The sequence below is a fragment of the Artemia sp. Qi Xiang Cuo genome, chromosome 17 (assembly GCF_049724085.1).
Source record: "Artemia sp. Qi Xiang Cuo chromosome 17, ASM4972408v1, whole genome shotgun sequence".
In the NCBI taxonomy this organism is placed as follows: Eukaryota; Metazoa; Arthropoda; class Branchiopoda; order Anostraca; family Artemiidae; genus Artemia; species Artemia sp. Qi Xiang Cuo.
Window position 1 is genome coordinate 23,114,893 of NC_142810.1, and position 25,839 is coordinate 23,140,731.

The 25,839-nt window shown below is 34.4% G+C and overlaps 2 protein-coding genes across 3 annotated transcripts in view; one reads left to right on the forward strand and one right to left on the reverse strand.

Annotated features, from left to right (window-relative positions):
* LOC148942009 (uncharacterized) overlaps positions 1-25,839 on the reverse strand; it is a 90,000-nt gene that overhangs the window by 53,414 nt on the left and 10,747 nt on the right. For both annotated transcript variants that reach the window (XM_089103739.1, XM_089103740.1), the window contains exons 2-3: positions 8,828-8,987; positions 6,302-6,404 (exon numbers count right to left, since the gene is read on the reverse strand). In XM_089103739.1, the coding sequence (XP_088959865.1) occupies positions 6,302-6,404; positions 8,828-8,987 (263 nt within the window). The remainder of the gene's footprint in view (positions 1-6,301; positions 6,405-8,827; positions 8,988-25,839) is intronic.
* Positions 1-25,839, forward strand: part of LOC148942010 (uncharacterized) — a 115,391-nt gene that overhangs the window by 43,229 nt on the left and 46,323 nt on the right. The gene's annotated exons all lie outside the window — the stretch shown is intronic.

A 25,839-nucleotide genomic window follows, 5' to 3' on the forward strand; every position in this document is an offset into this window, starting at 1 on the left:
TTGAAAATAAAAATAAAAATTACAGTGAAAAAAAATCTTGAACTGATGGATCTTTCAACAATTAAGATCATTACATATCTAATATTCAATTTGATTTTGTTTATACTTTCCAAGACTGTTCAAGACTCATATAGTTTTCAGTAAGGCGACAATGACACAGCAGGTTTTAGGCTTCTGCAGTGAGGCGATACCCAAACCCTTGTTTGTAGTTATTTTTATTCGATTCAAACTTGATTTGTATATTCAATTTAAGTTTCAATCGTTTTAAGATTTAGTTATTCATTTACATTAATATATATTGTATGTTCGTTTGCATTGATTGTTTATTTAATTTATGTTCGTTTTAAGTTTCATTTATACTTTAATGACAAAATATTTTTTTTCGTTGTAAGCTTGATTTTCATATTCAATCTAAGCATTAGTCACTTTAAGATCTATTTATTCATTTATATCATTCCTTGTTGTATGTTTTTTGCTAGGAATCGTCATTTAATTTTTTTTTATGTTGGATTTCATTTCTTCTTTAATAGCAATTTATGTTCGTTTCGAGTTTTAAATATTACATCTTTTTTTATTTCCTGAGGTGAACTTTCAAATTACAGTTTATCTTATTTTTGAAACATCTTTTTCTGACAGTTTTTTTTTTATTAATCAAACAGTTCGTGGTAACGAACTGTAAAGTAAGGAGCGAAAGGCTCAATGGTAACCGAAACTCTAGAAAACGGGTTTTTGATACCGATAGATACATCAAAAGAATTATATTTTAATGCTGATTTCAAATATATAACTTTCATCAAGTTTAGTGCTAACCATCAAAAGTTACGCGCCTGAAAAACTTGGGCTGATTTTCGAAAAAAGGGGGAAAGACCCCCTAAAAATTATAGAAATTTAATGAAAATCACACCATCATATTCAGTGTATCAGAGAACCCTACTGTAGAGGTTTCAAGCTCCTATCTACAAAAATGTGGAATTTTGTACTTTTTGCCAAAAGAAAGATCACGGATGCGTGTTTATTTGTTTGTTTGTTTTTTTTCCCAGGGGTGATCGTATCGACCCAGTGGTCCTAGAATATCGTGGGAGGGCTCCTTTGAACGGAAATTAAAATTTCTAGTGCCCTTTTTAAGTGACTAAAAAAAATGGAGGGCAACTAGGCCCCCTCCCACGCTTATTTTTTTCCCAAAGTCACACGATCAAAATTTTGAGATAGCCATTTTGTTCAGCATGGTCGAAAATATGATAAGTATGTCTTTTATGATGACTTAATCCCCCGAAGTCCCCAGGGGGAGGGCTAAAAGTTATGAACTTTACCCAATGTTAACATTGGGAAGTATACAGAAGTTTTCAGGAGGTTTTTTTTTCTGGTAGTGGGAGAGAAGGGTGGGTCGGGGGTTATGTTGGAGGATCTGTCCATGAAGGAATTTTTCATGGGGGAAGGGAAATTGCCATGAAGGGGGCGCCGGACTTGCCAGCATTATTTATTGGTTATTGGGAAGTATACAGACATTTTCAGGAAGGATTTTTTTCTGGAGGGGGAAGGGGGCTAGAGGAGGGGGTTACTCTGGAGAATCTTTCCTTGGAGGATGGTTCTTTGGGGGAAGGGACATTTCTCGGAAGGGGGCGCCGGATTTCCAAGCATTATTTAAAAAACGATCAGAAATTAAATAAAAAAAACAAGTTTTTTCAACTGAAAGTAAGAAGCAACATTAGATTTTAAAACGAACAGAAATTATAACTTATGTGAGGGGGTTCTCCCCCAAGTCAATACCTCGCTCTTTTCGCTACAGTTTTTTTTAGTGCTTTCAAAAGAGCTATCTATTCTAATTAAACGGCCTTTGTTATTCAGCGTTTTGTGAATCAAATTTTTTTTTTAACTTTTAAAGTAAAGAGCGTGGTATTGACTAAGGGGAGAACCCCTTCATATACGTAATAACATATACGTAATAAAAAAAAAAACAATACAAAAACAAGCGATACGGCTCAATAATAATCGAAACTTTTAAAAACTTTTAAAAATTTTGATGTCGATAAATGTATCAAAAGAATGTGTTTATAATGCTGATTCTAAATATATAAATTTTATTAAGTTTAGTATTACTCATCAAAGGTTACGAGCCTGAGAAAATTTACCCGATTTTTTAAAGAGGGGGGGGGGGTGAAAAAACCCCTACAAGTGAAAGAATTTTAATTAAAATCACACCGTCAGATTCAGCGTATCAGAAAACCCTATTAAATAGGTTTCAAGCTCATATCTGCAAAAATCTGCAACTTTGTATTTTTTGCCAGAAGAAAAATATACGATTATAGAAGTTAGTTATGTAAGTTAATTTGTAAAGAAATCCATTTAGCAAAAGAAAAGTAAAATTTTTATGCAAATTTTGTTTACTTATTCAATGACGGTTAGCCAAAATAAAAGTTGCATTAACTAAAAAACGATCAGAAATTAAATAAAAAAAAACAAGTTTTTTAAACTGAAAGTAAGGAGCGACATTAAAACTTAAAACGAACAGAAATTATTCCGTATATGAAAGGGGCTGTACCTCCAAAACGCCTCGCTCTTTACGCTAAAATTTTACTCGGTCAAACAACTTTATGTTTTAAAACAATAAAAAACTTTAGTGTAACGAGAGAGATGTTGAGGAGGGAAAAGCACAATTAATATACTGACTAATTTCGTGTCAGTTTAAATTTTGATTTTGCTCCTTATTTCAGTTAAAGTAACTTGTCTATTTTTTTTTAATACACATATAAAATTGAGCCGGCAAAGAGAATGTAGGGCAAATAAAAATAATTTTCTATAGAAATTCTGGTAAATTCCCCTGCTTAAAATTCCCCTGGAAAGTCCATCTTCCGGAAACTTCCCTTCCCACAAAATATTATCCCTGTGAAAAATACCCCAGGCAGAAAAGTACCCCCCCCCACGAAACTTCTGTACTTATCCAAATAAAAAATACTATATGCAAAGAATGGGCTAAATTCATGGCTGACAGACCTTAACCCAGGGTTTGTGGGGGGTGGGTCAAGTCGACCCAAAGGCATAGTCACTGGACCTTTCAACTATGTTGAACAAAACGGTTACCTAAAAATTTTGCTCGAGCGACGTGGGATGGGGGCTATTTGCCCTCGAATCTTGTTGGTCCCTCAAAACGAGCACTAAAAATTTTAATTTTCGATACAATCACCCTTGGGAAAAACATAAAAAGACAAAAAACAAACACGTATCCTTGATCTTTTTTGTTGCAAAAAATACAAAATTCCATATTTTTGCAAATGGGAGCTTGAAACCTCTTCAGTAAGGCTCACTGATACGCTAAATTTGATGTTGTGATTTTCATTAAGATTCCTTGACTTTTAGGGAGTGTTTGTGCCCTTTCTCTAAAATCAGGCAAGTTTTATCAGGCTATTAGATTTTGACGGATAAGATTAAACTTAGAATCATTTAGAATCAGCATAATAGCCCAATTCTTTTCATGCTTCAATTGATATCAAAATTCCGTTTTGTCGAGTTTCAGTTACTATTGAGCCCCATTGTTCCTTACTTACAGTTCGTTATCACACGCTGTTTGATTTAGTATTTTCTTTAGGTTTCGATATTTTGTGCTCTGTCTTTTGAATTAGATAGTGAAATATTCTGGAAGGGTTTATTCACTAAATAAAATCATTCATTCATTTCTTTTCTCCTAAGCATTATTTCCTTTGGGTAAGCAGATCAACCTGGTTGCTTAGTTATTTTTCTTGTCTTGAAAAACATTGGTGCAACTTGGTAACGCATCTTAGAGGGTGGTTAGTGAGTGCATCTGATTGTAAAAGACTATCAAGGGGAAAACATACTTAACTTGTTCTCCATATTTTCATCACAAAAAAAGTTCTTGTAGACGTCACAAAAAAAAATATCAGGAGGCATCTTCCTATTTTAGAGACCTTTTCGACAGACAATCCGGGTCCTCACATTGAAAATCTGGTCACGGATTTTGATTTTGATTCACAATCCATCAACCATATTCTCGTTTTGATCGTCAAATCTACAATCATAATTTAATCGCGGGCTATGGACGAAGGTTACCAGCTTTCAGAAATCATGTGAACCCGGAGGAGCGTTGGAAGCGTGGTGGGAGTTTGCCGAGCATCGTGGAGGCTGACCCAAGCGTGGAGAAATTATGCACCAAACATGGCGTTCTGAGATTTCACCAGTTGATTGAAAGCATGTGCCCTCTCGGTTATAGGCTTTGGATTGTCAGATTCTAAGAAAAATGCAAAGGCAAATAGCATGTATACATTTTGTGCTGCTCTTTTTTTTAAGAAATTATACGCATTACAGCTAGTATTTTTCTTTTTTTTAATTTGTCGTTGATATTGGTTGTTATTTTCTTCATACGCCTGAAGCATCCCTGGGGCTGGATTTCATTTAGGGGTGGGGGGAAAGCGAGGTCATGCAGAATTATAAAATGAGTAGCATTCCAAGTAAAACTGGGTAATAAACTTCACTTCTCACCTATTCAAACGTTATGCCAAAATTCGATTTCTTTGCATCATCCAACTGAGAATTTTTTTTTTTAATTGGGATTGCAAAACTTAATTTTCTTTTCAAAATACAAAGCAAGAATCCAAAATGTTAACCAAAAACGCCTTAATTTACATTTTAACAATTTCCAAAGAACAAAGTTTTAGTTGAATTTCTTATTATTTTCTGTTTTTCACCATTTTTAATTCTGTAAAATAAGAAGGCAAAATTTTATCGTCACTGTCGCTTAGGCAAGGCTCGTAATTTGGGGTCGATTATTTTCATCTTCAAATGACACTTAGAACACGACAAATTAACGACCATTCACTAAATACATCTTCTGCAAATATGATGTTAGCCTAAACTTCCGTCAGCCTTCAGTCAACTCTGCTATTCAAAACATTGCACCACTTTTACTTCAATATTGCTAAGTTTTAGTCATTTTTGACTAAAAGTTTTAGTAGTTTTTGCACCCACGGAAACTATTCTGTTTGATGTAATACTTGTCGTATTTCTACTCACGAGTTCCAGTGTTCGATGTAGACGAAAATTTGTTTTTAACATAATTGTATTGGTATCTAGAATGAAAACAGCGAATTGGCTAAACATGACTAATTGGCTTGAAAACAACGGATACATAAGAAATATTTTATTTTAGTGTTGCAATATAAGATAAGACAAGATAACGTGTATTTCAAGCCAAAATGTGGCCATGTACACAAATAACATACAAGATTAACAAATTACAGCACTCGTCACAATAATAAAGAAAAAAATAAAAATAAAATAAAAATTACTCGCTACTTTTTGCAAGATACTCATCAAGATATCTTCCCACTAGACAAATAAATTGTGACGATGTACTTTTCAAGGCATCAGGAAGCAGCACTCCATCAATCCCAAATAAAACTTTCCCTTACCCCCAAAAGACCTCGACAACGACTCAGACAATGCTCCAAATTCTCCTCCTCTTCTTGGCAAAGAGGGCAAGCAAACTTGCCGTCCGGGACACTTTTCCTCCTCTCAAAAACTTTCAATCTTGAACGAATCCTAAGGCAATTAGATCGTAGCTGCATCCAATATGTAAGGTATCTAGACGGTAAATTTAACTTAAAGTAAAATTCCTGACCATAAATTATCTTAACCTCATTATAATACCTTAAAGCTTCTGAATTCTTAATCTCCACACCCCATTCTGTATCGTCTGGTTCTCCAGCACCCGCTTAATTTACTTGTCCAACTGTAATTGTTGACTAGTTGGTCCAAGGCCATCATTCCATGCGAAAGAAAAACCTGTCTTATCCAATACCTCTTTAACTTTAAAAGGCCAAGTTCTTTTCCTATGTAGCTGAAGTAACTCATCATAGGCAGCCTTCAGTAACCTATCACTGGGTAACTGTACAACCCTTAGCCAAAATTTTATCATTTGGACTGTCCTATAACTTTTAAGAGACCACTTGTTTTATGTGTTTTTTTTTGGATTGCCGAAAGTTATTTATGTATACATTATTTCTTTAGTACTTTCGCACAAATGATGCTTGATTAAAATTCCCAGTCCAATTAACTAGCCAAAGAACCTGTATGACAACAGACATAAAGAGAAACAGACAGTTCTAAGTCTTCTGTCCCCCCCCCCCCCTATCTTGAAAAAAAAACCTATGAAAACGGAAAATAAGACATTTTTCTAATAAAAAACTATTCTCAAAGCTTAGTCCCAGTTTGATAATATTTCTAAAAGACTCTAACATCCCTCTCTCCGAACCCCAACACGATATTCAAAAAAAAAACACAAACTACTTACGTGAGTGAAACAACCATATATGATTTGAAACAGTCCACTTTTGGGGTAATTCGGTAAGCAGAGGGATATTCCTGACCCAATAAGTCTTGAGGATGGTAGTTACCTAAAAAAATTACTGCAACTATAAAGTTCGAAATGTTCGATGTTGCTTTATATTTCTATTTCATACTAGGTTAATAGGCTAGAACTTACAAACGCACATATTTTCTTCAAAGAGGGGGGTCTAAGAAGCATAGAAAACAGGTGTATTGTCTGACAGACCAAAACTTGAGGTGAATTCTAAAAACAACTATATTTACGTGTGGAGCATAGGCCCAAAGCCTCTAATTTTGCGTATTTACCTTGAGTTTGATCCAGACTTCCACGAATGAATATCTCTCACATTTTAATTTGTAGCAACTGAGCTTTAACACTTCTGGCGTTGGGGAGAGGCCTGTAGGCTACCCTGAGTAAAGGGTCTTGGGGCTAATACTCTGAAAAATCATAATTTTTACGATCTGCCCTAAAATTCATGACAGTTTCGTATTAAGTTGCCTGTTTTTGCTCTAGATAAAAATTCATCTCTCTCCCCCAAAGAAGGGAAGAAAGTTTTTGACCCCTTAGTCCCTCAAGAAATTTTTTTGCACCTATGTCTATCCTTCTCTGGTACTAAAAAATTGTAAATGTGCAAAAATATGGGAATGTTTCCAAATCAGGCATTAATTGAGTGGCTTGCCCCTCTTGGAATCTTAAAAATATTAGGTTTTATAACTCCATATGTATTTTGTAAATTTAATATTTTTACTGCTTTAGGGAATTCCGACCACGTCTACGAACCGTGACCACATCTTCCGCGAAAATTTATTCCTGAGCACTAGCCACACCAACATTAATGGTTTAGTATCATAGACGCAACAAATCTATGCTTAGCCCCAGGGGCGTGAACTAGAAGGGGTGGGGTGCATTCAGAGGCAGTTTTAAAGGGGGAAGGAGACAGAGGGAGTACTCTACCCAGGCACATGCATTTTAGGGGCGCGAAATTTCAAATAAATAATCTAACAGTTATTATCACTTTCTATTTTTTTTCAATTTTATTTAAATTGAGCAGAGGGTGCAGTTAATAAATCCAAATAATTAATAAATTATTAACTAAATAATAAAATAAGAATAAAATGAAAAACAATAAAAATAATTTTATAATAAAATTATTTTGGCCTGAAAATTTTGTGAGAGACAGAGTAAGGGGCACCAATCAAGATTTTTCCCTGGGCACAAAAGAGACCAGAGCCACCACTGGGTGCATATGCCTCCCCCTCCCCCTTGATTCTGAAAAACACGATTTTATGTAATTTTCATTGTAAAATGCGTTTTTATTGGTATTTTCATCGAAAAAACTGTGACCCCCCAAGATGTGGCACACACACACATACACATAAACATACACACACAGATAGACATACACATACACATACACATACACACACACATACACATACACATACACATACAAATACACATACACACACACACACATACACATACACATACAAATACACATGCACATGCATATACACATACACATACACATACACATACACATAGACATACACATACACGTACACATACACACACATACACATACACACATACATACACATACACATAGACATACACATACACACACATACACACACACACACACGTCCCGCTACATTTACGTAAATTGTGCCCACTGTTTAGTCCATAAAATGTATACTCATGTGAAGATATATAGCACATAAGACTCGAAAAAAGGACGGAGGTTAACGCTAAAGTTTGACTCTGTCTCACAACTCACAACTTTATTTTTTAAAACAATAACGAACATGTTTTTAAATAATAAAAACTTTAGTGTAAAGAGCGAGGCGTTGAGGAGGGGACAGCCCCTTTCACATTCAGAATAATATCTGTTCGTTTTAAGTTTTAATGTCGCTCCTTACTTTCTGTTAAAAAAATATGTTTTTTTTTATTTAATAGCACATAAGACTCGAAAAAAGGACAGAAGTTTGAACTAGATCGTTAAATTTAATCCGACTTATTATTCTGATGAAAATTTTGAAATTTTTGTATAGGATAATTCAAAGTTTTTTTTTGAAAAGATCTAATCCTTGGAATTTGTGACACAAAATAATAGGCTACACAATCTTCATCATAGATGGTCCACAATAAAATATTGAATTTTGAGAATTGATATAATATTATTTAAACGAAAAGCTATGAACATTAAATCAAGAAAAAATCACCTGTATATTAAAAGTAACAAGAACTGAAATCTGAAACAAACAAAGCTCCCATGCTTAAGAGGATGGCTACTACCCCCTAATTTATCCTCTGCGCACTAGGACACAATCCACTCACTCGATTAAATTCAAAAAAGAAAAGACCATCCCTTGAAATCGAAAAACTAAATTTGTAAATTGGTATCTTCGATGGCAATATTAATGCTTTTGATAAGTTCACCCCACCCCTAAAATAAAAATTTTGAGTCCAATTTTAACATTAGTTTACCGTGTGGGCTGAAAATGCTGTTTGCATAATTTCCTACTCCAATGGGGTAGGCCCCCCTTGAGAATCGAGCGTCTTCCTCTGGATCTACTTTATCCTCTTCTTTATCCTTTGCTGGTACGGGGGTCAAAAGAACTGACGGCGTGCAAATTCCAAGGAAAACCTAGAAGAAAAGATTAGACTGAATAAGGATTTGCAACAAGGCAACTATTTTAAGTTCTAATCAAACAGTTCGTGGTAACGACCCGGCTCAATGGCAACCGAAACTCTAAAGAACAGAATTTTGATACTAATAGATGGATCAAAAGAGACGAATTTTTATGCCAGTTTCATTGATAATAGTTTCAATAGCTGCTGTCCTATGTTTTCAAAAGTTACACGACTGAGAAAATTTTGCCTGTATTCAGAAAAAAGGGGAAAGACCCCCTAAAAGTCACAGGGCCCTAATGAAAATGACACCATAATATTCAGCGTAGCAGAGAATCCTACTGTAGAGGTTTCAAGCTCCTATCTGCAAAAATGTGGGATTTTGCATTTTTTGCCAGAAGAAAGATCACTGATGCGTGTTTATTTGTTTCTTTTTTCCCAGGGGTGATCGTATCAACCCAATGGTCCTAGAATACCGTGGGAGGGCTCATTGGAATGGAAATTAAAAGTTCTAGAGCCCTTTTTAAGTGACAAAAAAATTAAGGGCAACTAGGCCCCCTCCAACACTCATTTTTTTCCAAAAGACACCCGATCAAAATTTTGAGATTGCCATTTTGTTCAGCATGGTCGAAAATATGATAACTATGTCTTTGAGGATGACTTAGTCCCCCGAAGTCCCTGAGGAGAGGGCTGAAAGTTATGAACTTTACCTAATGCTAACATGTATTGCTGATATTACGGTAGCAATCAACAGATTATCCTATTATCTGTGTGGCGTTCGAATTACTTTGGATTAGCTGATTAAGGATGCCAGAGTACGGTGGTGAATAACAAAGCAGGTTCCGCGGACCACCGGGCCAGCCGTCAATTGCTGATTGCCACTGCTGCCGTGGGCCTGCCCACTGAAAGATAAGTTGATTTTTTTTCTCTATTTTGGTTTTTCTCGTAGTAGCGAAGAAATGTCAAAATTTCAACAGTTCCAGCTTGCGTTAGCGAATTTCAAAAGATTCCCGCTGTGGCCCGTAAGAATTATCCAAGTTTCAAAGGATAAAAAAGGAATCTTCAAATACTTAGTTTTTGCGTATGGAGATCACACAGAGTCACGCCTAACGGAGAATAGTCTCATCTCGTTTGAGGACAATTACCGCGAAGCATCTACAAAAACTGATAAAAATCTTGGAAGTGCGTTTAAAGAGGTTAATCAAAACCCGGACATTTATAAGACGGCTTCCAAAACTTTCGCATCGCTGAGAGCAGTTACTTCTGGACCATCTACCGCGGATTTGCTAGTTAAAATAGTCGCAACTGAGGAAGAAATCGCTAAGACAAAAGAATCAATGATGAGCGCGATTACTAAGCAAGTTCAAAATAAATGCGGAAACGACCGAACTCTGAAAACTTCTGTTGAGACTATCGTGAGTGAAATATACTCGTCAGTGTCGCTTGAGTTTAATACGAAGCTAGAGCAAATGTTTGTATCAGTAAAGAATATAAAAGGACTGATTGAAAATTTAGAGAACCGTATTGCAAAATTATAATTGAAAATTTATGATTATTAGCAAGAAAAAAAGCTTGGAACTCTAGTTTTTCATGGTATTAAACAGCAGCCGGGTGTTGACTTGAAGTCGACCATTCTGAATATAGCCTTGCAAAAGCTGGAGCTGTCCGGTATCTCTGATTGTGATTTTGCTATGGTTTACAGGTCGAAATTGAATAACCCAGGGTCGGCAAACGATAAAGTTGCACCAGTGTTCGTGAGATTTTCTACCTGTGAGACGGCCCGTAGAGTGTTTGCGAGTAAATCAAAATTGGCTGGTTCGAAAATCTTTTTGTCTGAGTCTCTAACCAAGCGCCGTCGCGATATCCTGAGTGCCGCGAGAGACAAGTTTGGCGTGAAAAATGTATTGTCAGATCGTGGCCAGGTTCTCGCAATGCTTCCGGGTGAGCGAGCTGCTCGTCGAATTAACTCGCTTTCAGATTGCGTTTAGTTTGTTGTTTATGAGTAGTTTGGTAGTGTTTATCTCGTCAAGATGTTCTATATTACTCTTTATTTATATTTTTATTTTGTTGTTTATTTTTTGATTTCTTATGAGCATAAATATCGCCCCGTTTGAGCGCGGACAAGGGATGAATTATAGGATTCTTTTTTGCGTAAGTTGATATGAGTAGTAGTTTAAGTGGAAGATTGAGTGATTTGCAAAATAATCCTTTTAATGTTAATGATTATTTGTTGACGGATGTTGGAAATGATGGGTCGCAAATTAGTTTTCGTCCATCTCTTGATAGTAAATATCGTCAGTTATCAATTTTGGAGGAGTTAGGCCGGTCTGGATTTCATGCATGTACATGGAATTGTCATTTAACGTCTTCTTACCATGAGATTTTTGATTTTATTTCCCGATCTATTAATTTACATATAATGGCATTATGTGAAACATTTTTGGGTCATGATACTGTTCTTTCGTCCTTTAATTTTCCAGGTTATGAACTGATTGCTCGAAGTCGAACGTCAATGGGACGTGGAGGCCTGGCTTTCATTGTCCGAAAGGATTTGAATTGGAAAATTAGAAAGGATTTGGACATTTGGAAGGAGGGTAAGATAGAAACCCTTAGTATAGAAATTAAGTTTGAAAATCGAGCTTGTATTTTTACTGTTGTATATAAGCCACCAAGTGCATCATTTGAAGAGTTTGCTGAAGGATTTGAATGTCTTGCTGCAAAGGTAAATAGATCTAGTCAAGAGTTTATATGTATGGGAGACTTTAATTTTGATTTGTTAAATGTACGTGGACCAAATTTGAATTTTTTGAGCCTGATGATGTCAAATGATTTATACCCGACCGTAAGCATTCCAACGAGAATCACGGATCATTCGGAAACGATCATCGATAATGTGTTTGTGTCTTCAGCGATACTAAGTAAAGCGTACTGCTCTGTTGTTATAAGCCCAGCCTCCGACCATCTTCCGGTTGTATTGCATTTGAATTCTGAAGTGAAGAAACATAGCAGAAAGAATAAAATACCAATGCGTGAACTGAAGCCAGTTAATCTGAAAAAATTTGAAGAACAAATTAGTGTTATTAACTGGGAAACAGTACTGAATGAAGATCATCCGTCGGAAGCATTTGAAAATTTTAACCAAATAGTGTCGAATGTTTATGATAGGACGTGTCCGCTTAAAGAAACAAACCCCAGAAAGAATAAACCAAGAAAACCATGGTGTGATAATGAGCTGCTGAATCTGTTTAATATGAGAAATCAGGCGTGTGAGGAGCATCTGAATCATCCGCAGAATAATGAGCTCCATGTGATGTATAAAGACCTAAGGAATAGGGCAAATGCCCTAAGAAGGAAAAAAAGAAGGCATATTTTACAAATGTATTTGAAGAAAGTAAAGGTAACCCCAAAGCAACATGGCAAGTTGTGAATGATCTTCTAAAAGGCCCTATGAACCCATCGGAGCCAAAAATTGTACTAAATAATAGGACCTTGGAAGAAACTGAGGAAATCTGCAACGCATTTGGACAATATTTCTCTGAAATTGGCTGCAAGATTCAAGAAGAAGCAAGGAGCTTCCATGTTTTCGAATCAAGCAGTTTTGTTGATGAGCGAGGAAGAGGTTTCGAAATGCATTTCCAGCCTTGTACTGAAGAGGAGGTACGCAAAATTGTTAGCACGATTAAGTCAAACAGTGCAGGAGTTGATGGAATGAACCTTAGAACGCTCAAGTCGGTTCTGGTTTATTTGCTTCCTGTCCTAGTATAACTTATCAATATTTCTATGGAAAAGGGGATGTTTCCGAGTGCGCTTAAAATAGCTAAAGTTGTACCGTTTCACAAAGGTGGAGTCAAAACTGATATATCTAATTGGAGACCAATATCAATTCTCCCGATTTATTCAAAAGTTTATGAAAAGATTGTTCATCACCGGCTTTATGAGTATCTGATGAAAATTGGTGTTTTACACGATGGTCAATTTGGCTTCCGGAAAGGACATTCGACGACGCAGGCAGTCCAGCATCTTCTGGAAAATATCAACTCAGCACTTGAGAATGGCGAGCAGTGCATGGGCGTTTTTATTGATTTTAGAAAAGCTTTCGACACTGTTGATTTTAAGATTCTATTGGAAAGGGTATATTATTTAAGGCATAAAGGGTAGTGTTTTAATTGGTTTGAATCGCATTTAAGTGAAAGGAAGCTACGAGTGACTTTGAGTAATAATTCTTCTCAGCGGTATCCCATTAAGTGCGGTGTTCCACAGGGCTCAGTTCTTGGCCCTCTCCTGTACCTGATATTTGTAGACACAATGAGATTCTACATTTCCGGAGCTTCAGTTACTTCTTTTGCTGACGACACGGCTTTAGTGATTGCAGCAAAGTCGCTGCAAGAGCTCTTGTTCAAGGCTAATAAGGCGCTGGATGGCCTACATGAATTTGTTTGTGCTAGCCTACTTAGCTTCAATGCATCAAAAACTAATTTTATGATGTTTACGAGGACTGGTTCTGCTCCCACTCTCCCTGGTGTCATTATTTACAATGGCCTACCGCTATCACAAGTTGAAGAGATCCGATATCTGGGATTCATCCTGGAACGAAACTTGAGTTGGAGAAAACACTGCGACATTATAGCATGCAAGCTGGCGCGAGGCCTTGGAGTTTTGAACCGTTTTCAAAATTTTTTACCTTTGAAAATTCTGCCGTTATTGTATTTTTCCATAATAGCGCCTTATATAAATTATGGTTGTTTGATTTGGGCGAGTAATTTTAGTTGCAATTTTAGAAGAGTTCAAGTTCTGCAGAATAAGGCTATAAGGTTGATTGGAAGGTATGATCGTGGTGTTGATAGCACTGAATCACTTTTTAGAAAGTTTAAAATTTGAAAGGTTGGTGAAATAAGGGATTATCAAATTGGAGTTTTTGTATTTCAGTGTCTGAATGGTTTTGCACCGGATTTTTTTATGAATATTTTTAAGCCTAATTCGTTTTATCACGATTATTTGACTAGGAGTGCGGATAGTCTTGCATCTGAGCCACGGAACACAACCAGAGCGAGTCAAGTGACCAGACACATGGGCCCGTCAGTTTGGAATTCGTTCCCAGATTCTGTTCGTCAAGCTGAAAGTGTGCCGCAACTTAAAACCCGTATTAAAAATCATTTCTTTTCAGGAATTTGGTAGTGTTAATGGTTCGAGAGAAGGCTTCTTTTTTTTTTTTTTTTTTTTTTTTTTTTTTTTTTTTGTAGATATTTTATTTTTATTTTATATTTTGTGCCATTATATATTTATCATTATTTTCTGATATTATTATTGTTTTCCCCTTTTTTCATTTTAATTGGTTTGATGATTTGGCATGCATGATATCCAACCGGTCGCTTTTTCAAGCATCTTCTTGCTTTAGTGCGACTTGTTGTCACATTGAGTTGTTTTTTTGTTAATAAAAATGTACGAACCTGAACCTGAACCTGAATGTAGTATTGGTTATTGGGAAGTATACAGACGTTTTCAGGGGGGATTTTTTCTGGTAGGTGGGGGGTTATATGGGAGGATCTTTCCATGAAGGAAGTTTTTATGGGAGAAGGGACATTGTTATGAAGGGGGCGCCGGATTTCCCATCATTTTTAAAGAAAAAGATCAGAAATTAAGTAAAAAAACAACAAGTTTTCCAACTGATTTCAACTGATCAACTGATTGTGATTAAGGGATCATTTTTGAAGAATTGGAAAAAAAAATCGAACTTTAGCTTAAAGAGCAAGGTATTGACTAGAGGGTGAAACCCCAAATATACGTATTAATAATATGTGACCAGAGATCTTTGATGTGTAATTTTATTCTCGAGTAGCATATATTTATAGCTAATGAAAACATTCGTAAGTAAAGTTACAAAGCATGCGAGAAATCCTTTAAACCAAATAAAAGTAAAATCGATCCTCAGATCTTTTTCTAATTCGTCAAGTATGTTCAGCAAAAATCAAACGAAGCATGGATTCAATAATTTTAAAAAATTAAATTAAAAAAAACAAGTTTTTTTTAACTGAAAGTTAGAAGCCATATTAAAACTTAAAACTAACAGAAAGTATTCTGTATATGAAAGGGGCTGTCCCCTCCTAAACCCCTCGCTCTTTACGCTAAAGTTTGAATCTTTCACACAACTTTATTTTTTTAAACAATCAAAAACTTTAGCGTAAAGAGCGAGGTATTGAAGAGGGGACAGCCCCTTTCATATACGGAATAATTTCTGTTCGTTTTAAGTTTTAACGTCGTTCCTGACTTTCAGTTAAAAAAACTTGCTTTTTTTATTTAATCACTATCAAAACGGTATTCGAGTCATTCAGATGCCAGACTTAAAAAGTCCATAGAACATGACCGACAAAAATTGAAAAGGAAGATATGTTACCAGTTTTTTTTTTTTTTGCAACTTACTAATTATCCAACAAAATGTTGATATTTTGCCGACGAATTTTGTATAGAGAATTAAGGATTTCGCTCTTTACTTGTTTTTTTTTTCGTTTTTGTACATGTGTATAGTTTGCTTGCCAAAATGTGTGTCGGAAGACAGGCATAAAAAAGAAAAAAAAACGTATCGTATGCTATGTGTGAACCAAAAATAATTATTTTACCTCCTTCCCTTAATTAATAATTCAGAACACTTTCCCCCAAGAAAAATTAACTAGCGGTTTCAAGTCTATCCCCAACAGTAAGACAAAGCAGGTTAGACTAATAAAAACTATAAACGAAAGTTATCACTTTTCTAATAAAACCGAAGTACTTTATTTTTCTTTGAAAAACTTGCTTTGTGGTAATTTTTTTTTTTAATTAATGCACACTACATACCATAAAGGATACAAAAACTATGCATACCTACATGCATAGCCTACCTATTACCCATATAGATAGATAGTTCTTTTAGCGGAAAAGCCACCTAGATTTGGTGTTTGCTTATAGGCTTTGGTAAGGAAAATATAAGGCACTGACTTAGTCAAATCCGTTGTGGACTTGGTCAAATTGGGTATTAAGAAATCGTGTACACTTCAATAGTGAATATTTGTTATTTTTTTGTTGCTATGAAACCTTGCTTTTATGGAGAATATGAAACCAATAAAGTGATTTGACGCTATAATTTCATAAAATATAAGTAGACTAAGAGATTCCATTTCTAGCAGACATATAGCAAATACCATGTTATTCTAACAGACATATAGGAAATATCATGTTATTCTACGACGCCCCTGTACCAAACAGGTTTTTCTGGTAGGTATTCTATTCTACAGGGCATTACACCTTTGCCAAGAGATTTACGCAATACCGGTCCTATGGGTAAACATTTCTACAAGTCATTACACCTTTGCCAAGAGATTTACGCAATACCGGTCCTATAGCTAATACTTCTACGACGCTGATTAAGGACAAGTTTTTCTGACGTACAGACAGGTTTTTTTTTTGTTTAGCATTTGCAAAAAAGGGGTAATTATGATAAACCTGTATTTTAAAACCAGCGCGTACTTTACGTTCCTTCCTATGCTATTGTGGGTCTTTACGTTGATTAAGGACAAGTTTTTCTGACACAATTTACAGACCAGATTTCTAGTTCATATATTTTTTGATAACTTGATAGGTGATTCGAATAAAAGGAATTCAAATATTTTGTCTATGAAATAGAATCTAACTCAATGTTCGAAAAAGTACTGCATTTTCACTACTCTGATCTGATTGAATTGTCACCAACAATGAGATTTAATCGCTGCTAAGCCTATTGTTATTGCGAAAGGATTTCCCAATTTACAGCCTAGTGTTAACTGACAGAGTTCCAAATACAAACATTTTGAAAAGCTGACAAAAACTCGGACATTATAATCAGAATTATTTGATTAACATTTAAAAAGGGGTAATGAGATATATGATCTGTATAATACGCAAGTGATGTTTGATAAGTATTGTCAATTTAAAATAGGATCTAAGGTTCCATTCATCCCCCCCCCACATTTCTGGGAGCAGAGAGGGGAGGGGTCAATTTTGGAGGCCCGAAGGAGTTGTTAACTCCGGTAATTTGTTATAAATTTGAAAAATGCCTAACGACGAATCGGAAATGTATTTTTTCTTTACATGGTGTTCGTTCAAAAAGCAAGGATTTCTGTTAAATAAATAATTCTTATATTTTTTCCGTTCGATTGAAAGCGAGGATTTCTTTTAAATAAATAATTGTTATACCTTTTAAAATGGCTTTACGGGGTTTGAGGGACTCTGTTGTTTTAAACCGTGTGATTTTTTCTTTACATGTTGTTCGTTCAAAAATCGAGGATTTCTGTTAAATAAATAATTGTTATATCTTTTAAAATGGCTTTACGGGGTTTGAGGGACTCTGTTGTTTTAAGCCAGTGTGATTTTTTCTTTACATGGTGTTCGTTCAAAAAAGCGAGAATTTCTGTTAAATAAATAATTCTTTTATTTTTTCCGTTCAATTGAAAGCGAGGATTTTTGTTAAATAAATAATTGTTATACCTTTTAAAATGGCTTTACGGGGTTGGAGGGACTCTGTTGTTTTAAACCATGTGATTTTTTATTTACATTGTGTTCGTTCAAAAAGCGAGGATTTCTGTTAGATAAATAATTCTTATATTTTTTCCGTTCAATTGAATGCGAGGATTTCTGTTAAATAAATAATTGTTATATCTTTTAAAATGGCTTTACGGGGTTTGAGGTGCTCTGTTGTTTTAAGCCGTTTGATTTTTTCTTTACATGGTGTTCGTTCAAAAAGCGAGGATTTCTGTTAAATAAATAATTGTTATACCTTTTAAAATGGCTTTACGGGGTTTGAGGGACTCTGTTGTTTTAAGCCGTGTGATTTTTTCTTTACATGGTTTTCGTTCAAAAAGCGAGTATTTCTGTTAAATAAATAATTCTTATATTTTTTCCGTTCAATTGAAAGCGAGGATTTCTGTTAAATAAATAACTGTTATACCTTTTAAAATGGCTTTACGGGGTTTGAGGGACTCTGTTGTTTTAAGCCGTGTGATTGTATTTTTTCTTTACATGGTGTTCCTTCAAAAAGCGAGGATTTCTGTTAAATAAATAATTTTTATATTTTTTCCGTTCAATTGAAAACGAGGATTTCTGTTAAATAAATAATTGTTATACCTTTTAAAATGGCTTTACGGGGTTTGAGGGAATCTGTTGTTTTAAGCCGTGTGATTTTTTCTTTGCATGGTGTTCGTTCAAAAAGCGAGGATTTCTGTTAAATAAATAATTGTTATACCTTTTAAAATGGTTGTTGTTTTAAGCCGTGTGATTTTTTCTTTACATGGTGTTCGTTCAAAAAGTGAGAATTTCTGTTAAATAAATAATTTTTATACCTTTTAAAATGGCTTTACGGGGTTGGATGGGGACTCTTTTGTTTTAAGCCGTGTGATTTTTTCTTTACATGGTGTTCGTCCAAAAAGCGAGGATTTCTGTTAGATAAATAATTCTTATATTTTTTCCGTTCAATTGAAGGCGAGGATTTCTAATAAATAAATAATTGTTATACCTTTTAAAATGGCTTTACGGGTTTTGAGGGGCTCTGTTGTTCTAAGCCGTTTGATTTTTTCTTTACATGGTGTTCGTTCAAAAAGCGAGGATTTCTGTTAAATAAATAATTGTTATACCTTATAAAATGGCTTTACGGGGTTTGAGGGACTCTATTGTTTTAAGCTGTGTGATTTTTTCTTTACATGGTGTTCGTTCAAAAAAGCGAGGATTTCTGTTAAATAAATAATTCTTATATTTTTTCCGTTCAATTTAAAGCGAAGATTTCTGTTAAATAAATAATTGTTATACCTTTTAAAATGGCTTTACGGGTTTTGAGGGTCTCTGTTGTTTTAAGCCGTGTGATTTTTTATTTAAATGGTGTTCGTTCAAAAAGCGAGGATTTCTGTTAAATAAATAATTCTTATATTTTTTCCGTTCAATTGAAAGCGAGGATTTCTGTTAAATAAATAATTGTTATACCTTTTAAAATAGCTTTACGGGGTGTGAGGGACTCTGTTGTTTTAAGCGGTGTGATTGTATTTTTTCTTTACATGGTGTTCCTTCAAAAAGCGAGGATTTCTGTTAAATAAATAATTCTTATATTTTTTCCGTTCAATTGAAAGCGAGGATTACTGTTAAATAAATAATTGTTATACCTTTTCAAATGGCTTTATGGGGTTTGAGTGACTCTGTTGTTTTAAGCCGTGTGATTTTTTCTTTACATGGTGTTCGTTCAAAAGCGAGGATTTCTGTTAAATAAATAATTCTTATATTTTTTACGTTCAATTGAAAACGAGGATTTCTGTTAAATAAATAATTGTTATACCTTTTAAAATGGTTGTTGTTTTAAGCAGTGTGATTTTTTCTATACATGGTGTTCGTTCAAAAAGCGAGGATTTCTGTTTAATAAATAATTATCATACCTTTTAAAATGGCTTTACGGGGTTTGAGGGTCTCTGTTTTTTTAAGCCCGTGTAATTTTTTCTTTACATGGTGTTCGTTCAAAACAGCGAGAATTTCTGTTAAATAAATAATTCTTATATTTTTTCCGTTCAATTGAAAGCGAGGATTTCTGTTAAATAAATAATTGTTATACCTTTTAAAATGGCTTTACGGGGTTTGAGGGACTCTGTTGTTTTAAGCCGCGTGATTTTTTATTTACAAGGTATTCGTTCAAAAAGCGAGGATTTCTGTTAGATAAATAATTCTTATATTTTTTTCCGTTCAATTGAAGGCGAGGATTTCTATTAAATAAATAATTGTTATACCTTTTAAAATGGCTTTACGGGGTTTGAGGGACTCTGTTGTTTTAAGCCGTGTGATTTTTTCTTCACATGGTGTTCGTTCAAAAAAGCGAGTATTTCTTTTAAATAAATAATTATTTTATTTTGTACTTTAAAATGATGGAGAGGATTTATGTTAAATAAATAATTGTTATACCTTTTAAAATAGCTTTATGGGGTTTGAAGGACTCTGTTGTTTTAAACCGTGTGATTTTTTCTTCACATGGTGCTTCTTCAAAAAGCTAGAATATATGTTAGATAAATAATTCTTATATTTTTTCCGTTCAATTGAAGGCGAGGATTTCTGTGCAATAAATAATTGTTATACCTTTTAAAATGACTTTACGGGGTTTGAGGGGCTCTGTTGTTTTAAGCCGTTTGATTTTTTCTTTACATGGTGTTAGTTCAAAAAGCGAGGATAGTTACCGAGAGTTCAATGACACCTCCCCGCAATGACTTCCAGGGGTCTTATGACTCCTCCTCACAATGAATTCAGATGGTTTTAGGACTCATCCCCCTAGCCATAACTCCATTCAACCCTGAGCGAAGATATAAAAGTTTGATGAAGTATTTTTCTGCTTAACAACTACATTAATAACTTCCAAGATGATAGGACTGCATGACACAGAATTTATCAGTTTGAAAAAATCATCTTTTGGTGTTATATTTGAATGTGTATTTTTATTATTGTCTAAGGAACTCGAAGAAATTGATTGTTATCATTGGATAGTGAACTATAACATGTTTGAGTATGATAAAAGCTTGTGGAGTACTACATTACGTGATATAAACAGACTGGGATTTTACAATAGAGTAATTACACCATTTAATAATGCTGGTCGGGAACTGAGAGATGTTCAGGAGGAAGTCCGTGAAATTTGCAGCTTTTTCGGGGTTGAAGCGCTCTACGTAAAGGGCAATGTACCTACAGATAAAGTTTTAATTCAAAAGTGTGACCCTAGGATTCCACTAAACTCTTTATTGATTTCACCTCTTGGATATACAGTACAGATACTTCATTCAAGAAATTATCAGTCGTGTTATTCCGTGTGATTTTTTCTTTACATGGCGTTCGTTCAAAAAGTGAGGATTTCTGTTAAATAAATAATTCTTATATTTTTTCCATTCAATTGAAAACTAAGATTTCTTTTAATTAAATAATTTTTATGCCTTTTAAAATATCTTTTCGGGTTTTGAGGGGCTCTGTCTTGTTATTCATTGTGATTTGTTATTTGAATGGTGTTAGTTCAAAAATAGAGGATAATAAATAATTGTTATAACTTTTAAAAGAGCCTTACGGGGTTTGAGGGGCTCTGTCGTTTTATTCCGTGTGATTTTTTATTTACAAGGGGTTTGTTCAAAAAGCGAGGATTTTTGTTAAATAAATAATTCTTATATTTTTTTTTCCGTTCAATTTAAATCGAGGATTTTTGTTAAATAAATAATTGTAATACTTTGATTTTGTCAATGCTATCCAAGTATCTGTCAATAGATGTCGATAGAGAATTTATTCATTCTTATACCTAGATTTTCTCTATGTTAACCTATCTATCCAATATATGATGTATGTAAATCCTTTTCTTACATCTCCGATGTTTTAATAAACATTCTAAACGTTCGATATGCTACCTTACTCTAAAAATAATGAACACATAACAATGTAAGGTATAATATATTTTTAATGAAATAACGTCATGTAGAATTGCACAACTTTGGACATTTTGAATCTGTTCCATAAAATGCTTCACCATGAACTCTCTTGATAGTATAGCTATTGTCTTCTCTTAGTTCGTAATCAGTAGAATAATCATTATTCAATTTTGACTCATACACAATTTTTATAGGTGTGTCATCGACAGGGTCAATATGCTTGTCGTCGTTGGTATTATTTGATTCATTGACTGTTTGATCAATGGCGATAACGTTTGCTGGTATTTTGCTTTTCATTGAATTATTATGATACTCCTTAGTGACATTTTACGTCAATGTCTTTTTAATTTTTCTAGAAATACTTCTGTCTATTGTTACAATATTTTTAAAAAGGAACCTGTACTAGCACGTAGACAAAATATGGTTTAGGATATTAGTAGAAGAGTAGGCCTTTCTTTTCGTCTTTGCTTTCGTTCGAATGCTAATACCCGAAAGCTGACGATATGGTTTAACACTGGGTAACATGTTACCACAAGCACTAGCAAGAAGATGCCCCTCTTTATCAACTATTATTTTTATGTTGGCATTCTCTTTGAGTGTAATCATCTCCGGAGATCTCCATCTCGCATATCCACAATCATAAGAGTGGAATTTTTTTGGTACTCCAAAAACATTCAATTCCTTACTGTCATGACAACGCACGTATACGTTTCCGATAGTACTACCACTTGTACTTATTTCATAGTTTAAATACTTCTCCTTGTCGGCATTCAATGCTACAATAACACTATCATGTGAACACACTTTCTTAAAATGCTTTATCTTCACTTTTTTAGAGATATTAGTTATGTGTTTATCGTTCCACTGTGTAAAAAATACTGATTTAATACATGCAATAAACTAGGTAGTGTCGATAACCAGCCATAGAGCAATAGTGGGAAAGCCACATCGTGTCTCAGGGACAAGCATAGAGTATAATTCATTCAAGAAATTATGAAAATATTTGTAAGTAAGTAATAAACACGTTTTGAAACTACATGCTATTTGCATGCCTTTCCTTGGCACCTTTCCAAACGAGCGGGGATTCCCCACTGGTTCCTACACATTGCAAAAAGTGAGCAGTACGAAAACTCCACGTTTTCAACCAGACTGGTTTTTTAGGGACCAATCAGGAGAGACATGCAAAGTCGACATAGCTTTATTTCATTTTTTAAGGTTAATTTAGACTAGGTTACGTGCGCGCACGTAACCTCGTCTAAATTAACCTTAAAAAAATGAAATCAAGCTATGTCGACTTTGCATGTCTCTCCTGATTGGTCCCTAAAAAACCAGTCTGATTGAAAACGTGGAGTTTTCTTACTGCTAACTTTTTGCTATGTATAGGAATCAGTGGGGACTCTCCGCTTTTTTGGAAAGGTGTCAAGTTTTCGTACTGTACACTTGTTGCACTGTGTAGGAAACAGTGGGGGGAACCCTACTCGTTTGGAAAGGCGCCAAGGACAGGCAAGCAAATAGTATGTAGTTTCGAAGCATGTTTATTACTTACTTACAAATATTTTCATAATTTCTTGAATGAATTGTACTCTATGCTTGTCCCTGAGACACGATGTGGCTTTCCCACTATTGCTCTATGGCTGGTTATCGACACTACCTAGTTTATTGCATGTATTAAATCAGTATTTTTTACACAGTGGAACGATAAACACATAACTAACATCTCTAAAAAAGTGAAGATGAAGCATTTTAAGAAAGTGTGTTCACATGATAGTGTTATTGTAGCATTGAATGCCGACAAGGAGAAGTATTTAAACTATGAAATAAGTACAAGTGGTAGTACTATCGGAAACGTATGCGTGCGTTGTCATGACAGTAAGGAATTGAATTTCTTTGGAGTACCAAAAAATTCAACTCTTATGATGGTGGATATGCGAGATTGAGATCTCCGGAGATGATTACACTCAAAGAGAATGCCAACAAAAAAAATAATAGTTGATGAAGAGGGGTATCTTTTTGCTAGTTCTTTTGGTAACATGTTACCCACTTTTAAACCACATCGTCAACTTTCGGGCATTAGCATTCAAATAAAAGCAAAGCGGAAAAGAAAGTCCTACTCTTCTACTAATATCATAAACCATATCCTGTCTACGTGCCGGAACTGTTACCTGTGTAAAAATAGTGTGATAATAGACAGTGAAATCGCTAGAAAAATAAAGAGGGCATTGGCAGAAAATATCACTAAGGAATATAAAGATGAATTGATGAAAAACAAAGTACCAGCAAACGTTACTGCCATTGATCAAACAGTCAATGAATCAAATAATACCAACGACGAAAAGCATATTGACCCTGTCGATGACACACCTATGAAAATTGTGTATGACTCAAAATGGAATAATGATTATTCTACTGATTACGAACTGAGAGAAGACAATAGCTATACTATCAAGAGAGTTCATGGTGAAGCATTTTATGGAACAGATTCAAAATGTCCAAAGTTGTTCAATTCTACATGACATTATTTCATTAAAAATATAGTATACCTTACATTGTTATGTGTTCATTATTTTTAGAGTAAGCTAGCATATCGAACGTTTAGAATGTCTTAAAACATCGGAGATGTAAGAAAAGGATTTACATACATCATATATTGGATAGATAGGTTAACATAGAGAAAATCTATGTATCAGAATGAATAAATTCTCTATCGACATCTATTGACAGATACTTGGGATAGCATTGGCAAAATCAAAGTATAACAATTATTTATTTAACAGAAATCCTCGCTTTCAATTTAACGGAAAAAAAATATAATAATCATTTATTTAACAGAAATACTCGCTTTTTGAACGAAACCCATTTAAATCAACAATCCCACTTAATAACACGACAGACCCCCTAAAAACACGAAAAGATCTTTGAAAATTTATAAAAATTATGTTTTTTCATCGACTGTGTAACTAACACAAGTCAAATAGCAAATCACATTTACAAAAAGGATAGAGCCCCCTCAAAAAACAAATAGATCTTTTAAAAGGTATAACACTTATCTATTTAACAAAAATTCTAACTTTAAATTTAACGTAAAAAATATTATAATAATTTATTTAACATAAATACCTGCTTTTTGAACAAACACCATGTAAATAAAAAATCACACGGAATAACACGAGTGATAATTTCTTGAATGAAGTATCTGTACTGTATATTCAAGAGGTGAAATCAATAAAGAGTTTAGTGGAATCCTAGGGTCACACTTTTGAATTAAAACTTTATCTGTAGGTACATTGCCCTTTACGTAGAGCGCTTCAACCCCGAAAAAGCTGCAAATTTCACTGACTTCCTCCTGAACATCTCTCAGTTCCCGACCAGCATTATTAAATGGTGTAATTACTCTATCGTAAAATCCCAGTCTGTTTATATCACGTAATGTAGTACTCCCCAAGCTTTTATTATACTCAAACATGTTATAGTTCACTATCCAATGATAACAATCAATTTCTTCGAGTTCCATAGACAATAATAAAAATGCATATTCAAATATAACACCACAAGATGATTTTTTCAAACTGATAAATTCTGTGTCATGCAGTCCTATCATCTTGGAAGTTATTAATGTAGTTGTTAAGCAGAAAAATACTTCATCAAACTTTTATATCTTCGCTCAGGGTTGAATGGAGTTATGGCTAGGGGGATGAGTCCTAAAACCATCTGAATTCATTGTGAGGAGGAGTCATAAAACCCCTGGAAGTCATTGCGGGGAGGAGTCATTGAACTCTCGGTAACTATCCTCGCTTTTTGAACGAACACCATGTAAAGAAAAAATCAAACGGCTTAAACCAACAGAGCCCCTCAAACCCCGTAAAGTCATTTTAAAAGGTATAACAATTATTTATTTAACAGAAATCCTTGCCTTCAATTGAATGGAAAAAATATAAGAATTATCTATCTAACAGAAATCCTCGCTTTTTGAACGAACACCATGTAAAGAAAAAATCACACGGCTTAAAACAACAGAGTCCTTCAAACCCCATAAAGCCATTTTAAAAGGTATAACAATTATTTATTTAACAGAAATCCTCGCTTTCAATTGAACGGAAAAAATATAAGAATTATTTATTTAACAGAAATCCTCGCTTTTTTGAACGAACACCATGTAAAGAAAAAATCACACGGCTTAAAACCATAGAGTCCCTCAAACCCCTTAAAGCCATTTTAAAAGTTATAACAATTATTTATTTAACAGAAATCCTCGCTTTTTGAACGAACGCCATGTAAAGAAAAAATCAAACGGCTTAGAACAACAGAGCCCCTCAAACCCCGTAAAGCCATTTTAAAAGGTATAACAATTATTTATTTAATAGAAATCCTCGCCTTCAATTGAACTTAAAAAATATAAGAATTATTTATCTAACAGAAATCCTCGCTTTTTGAACGAAG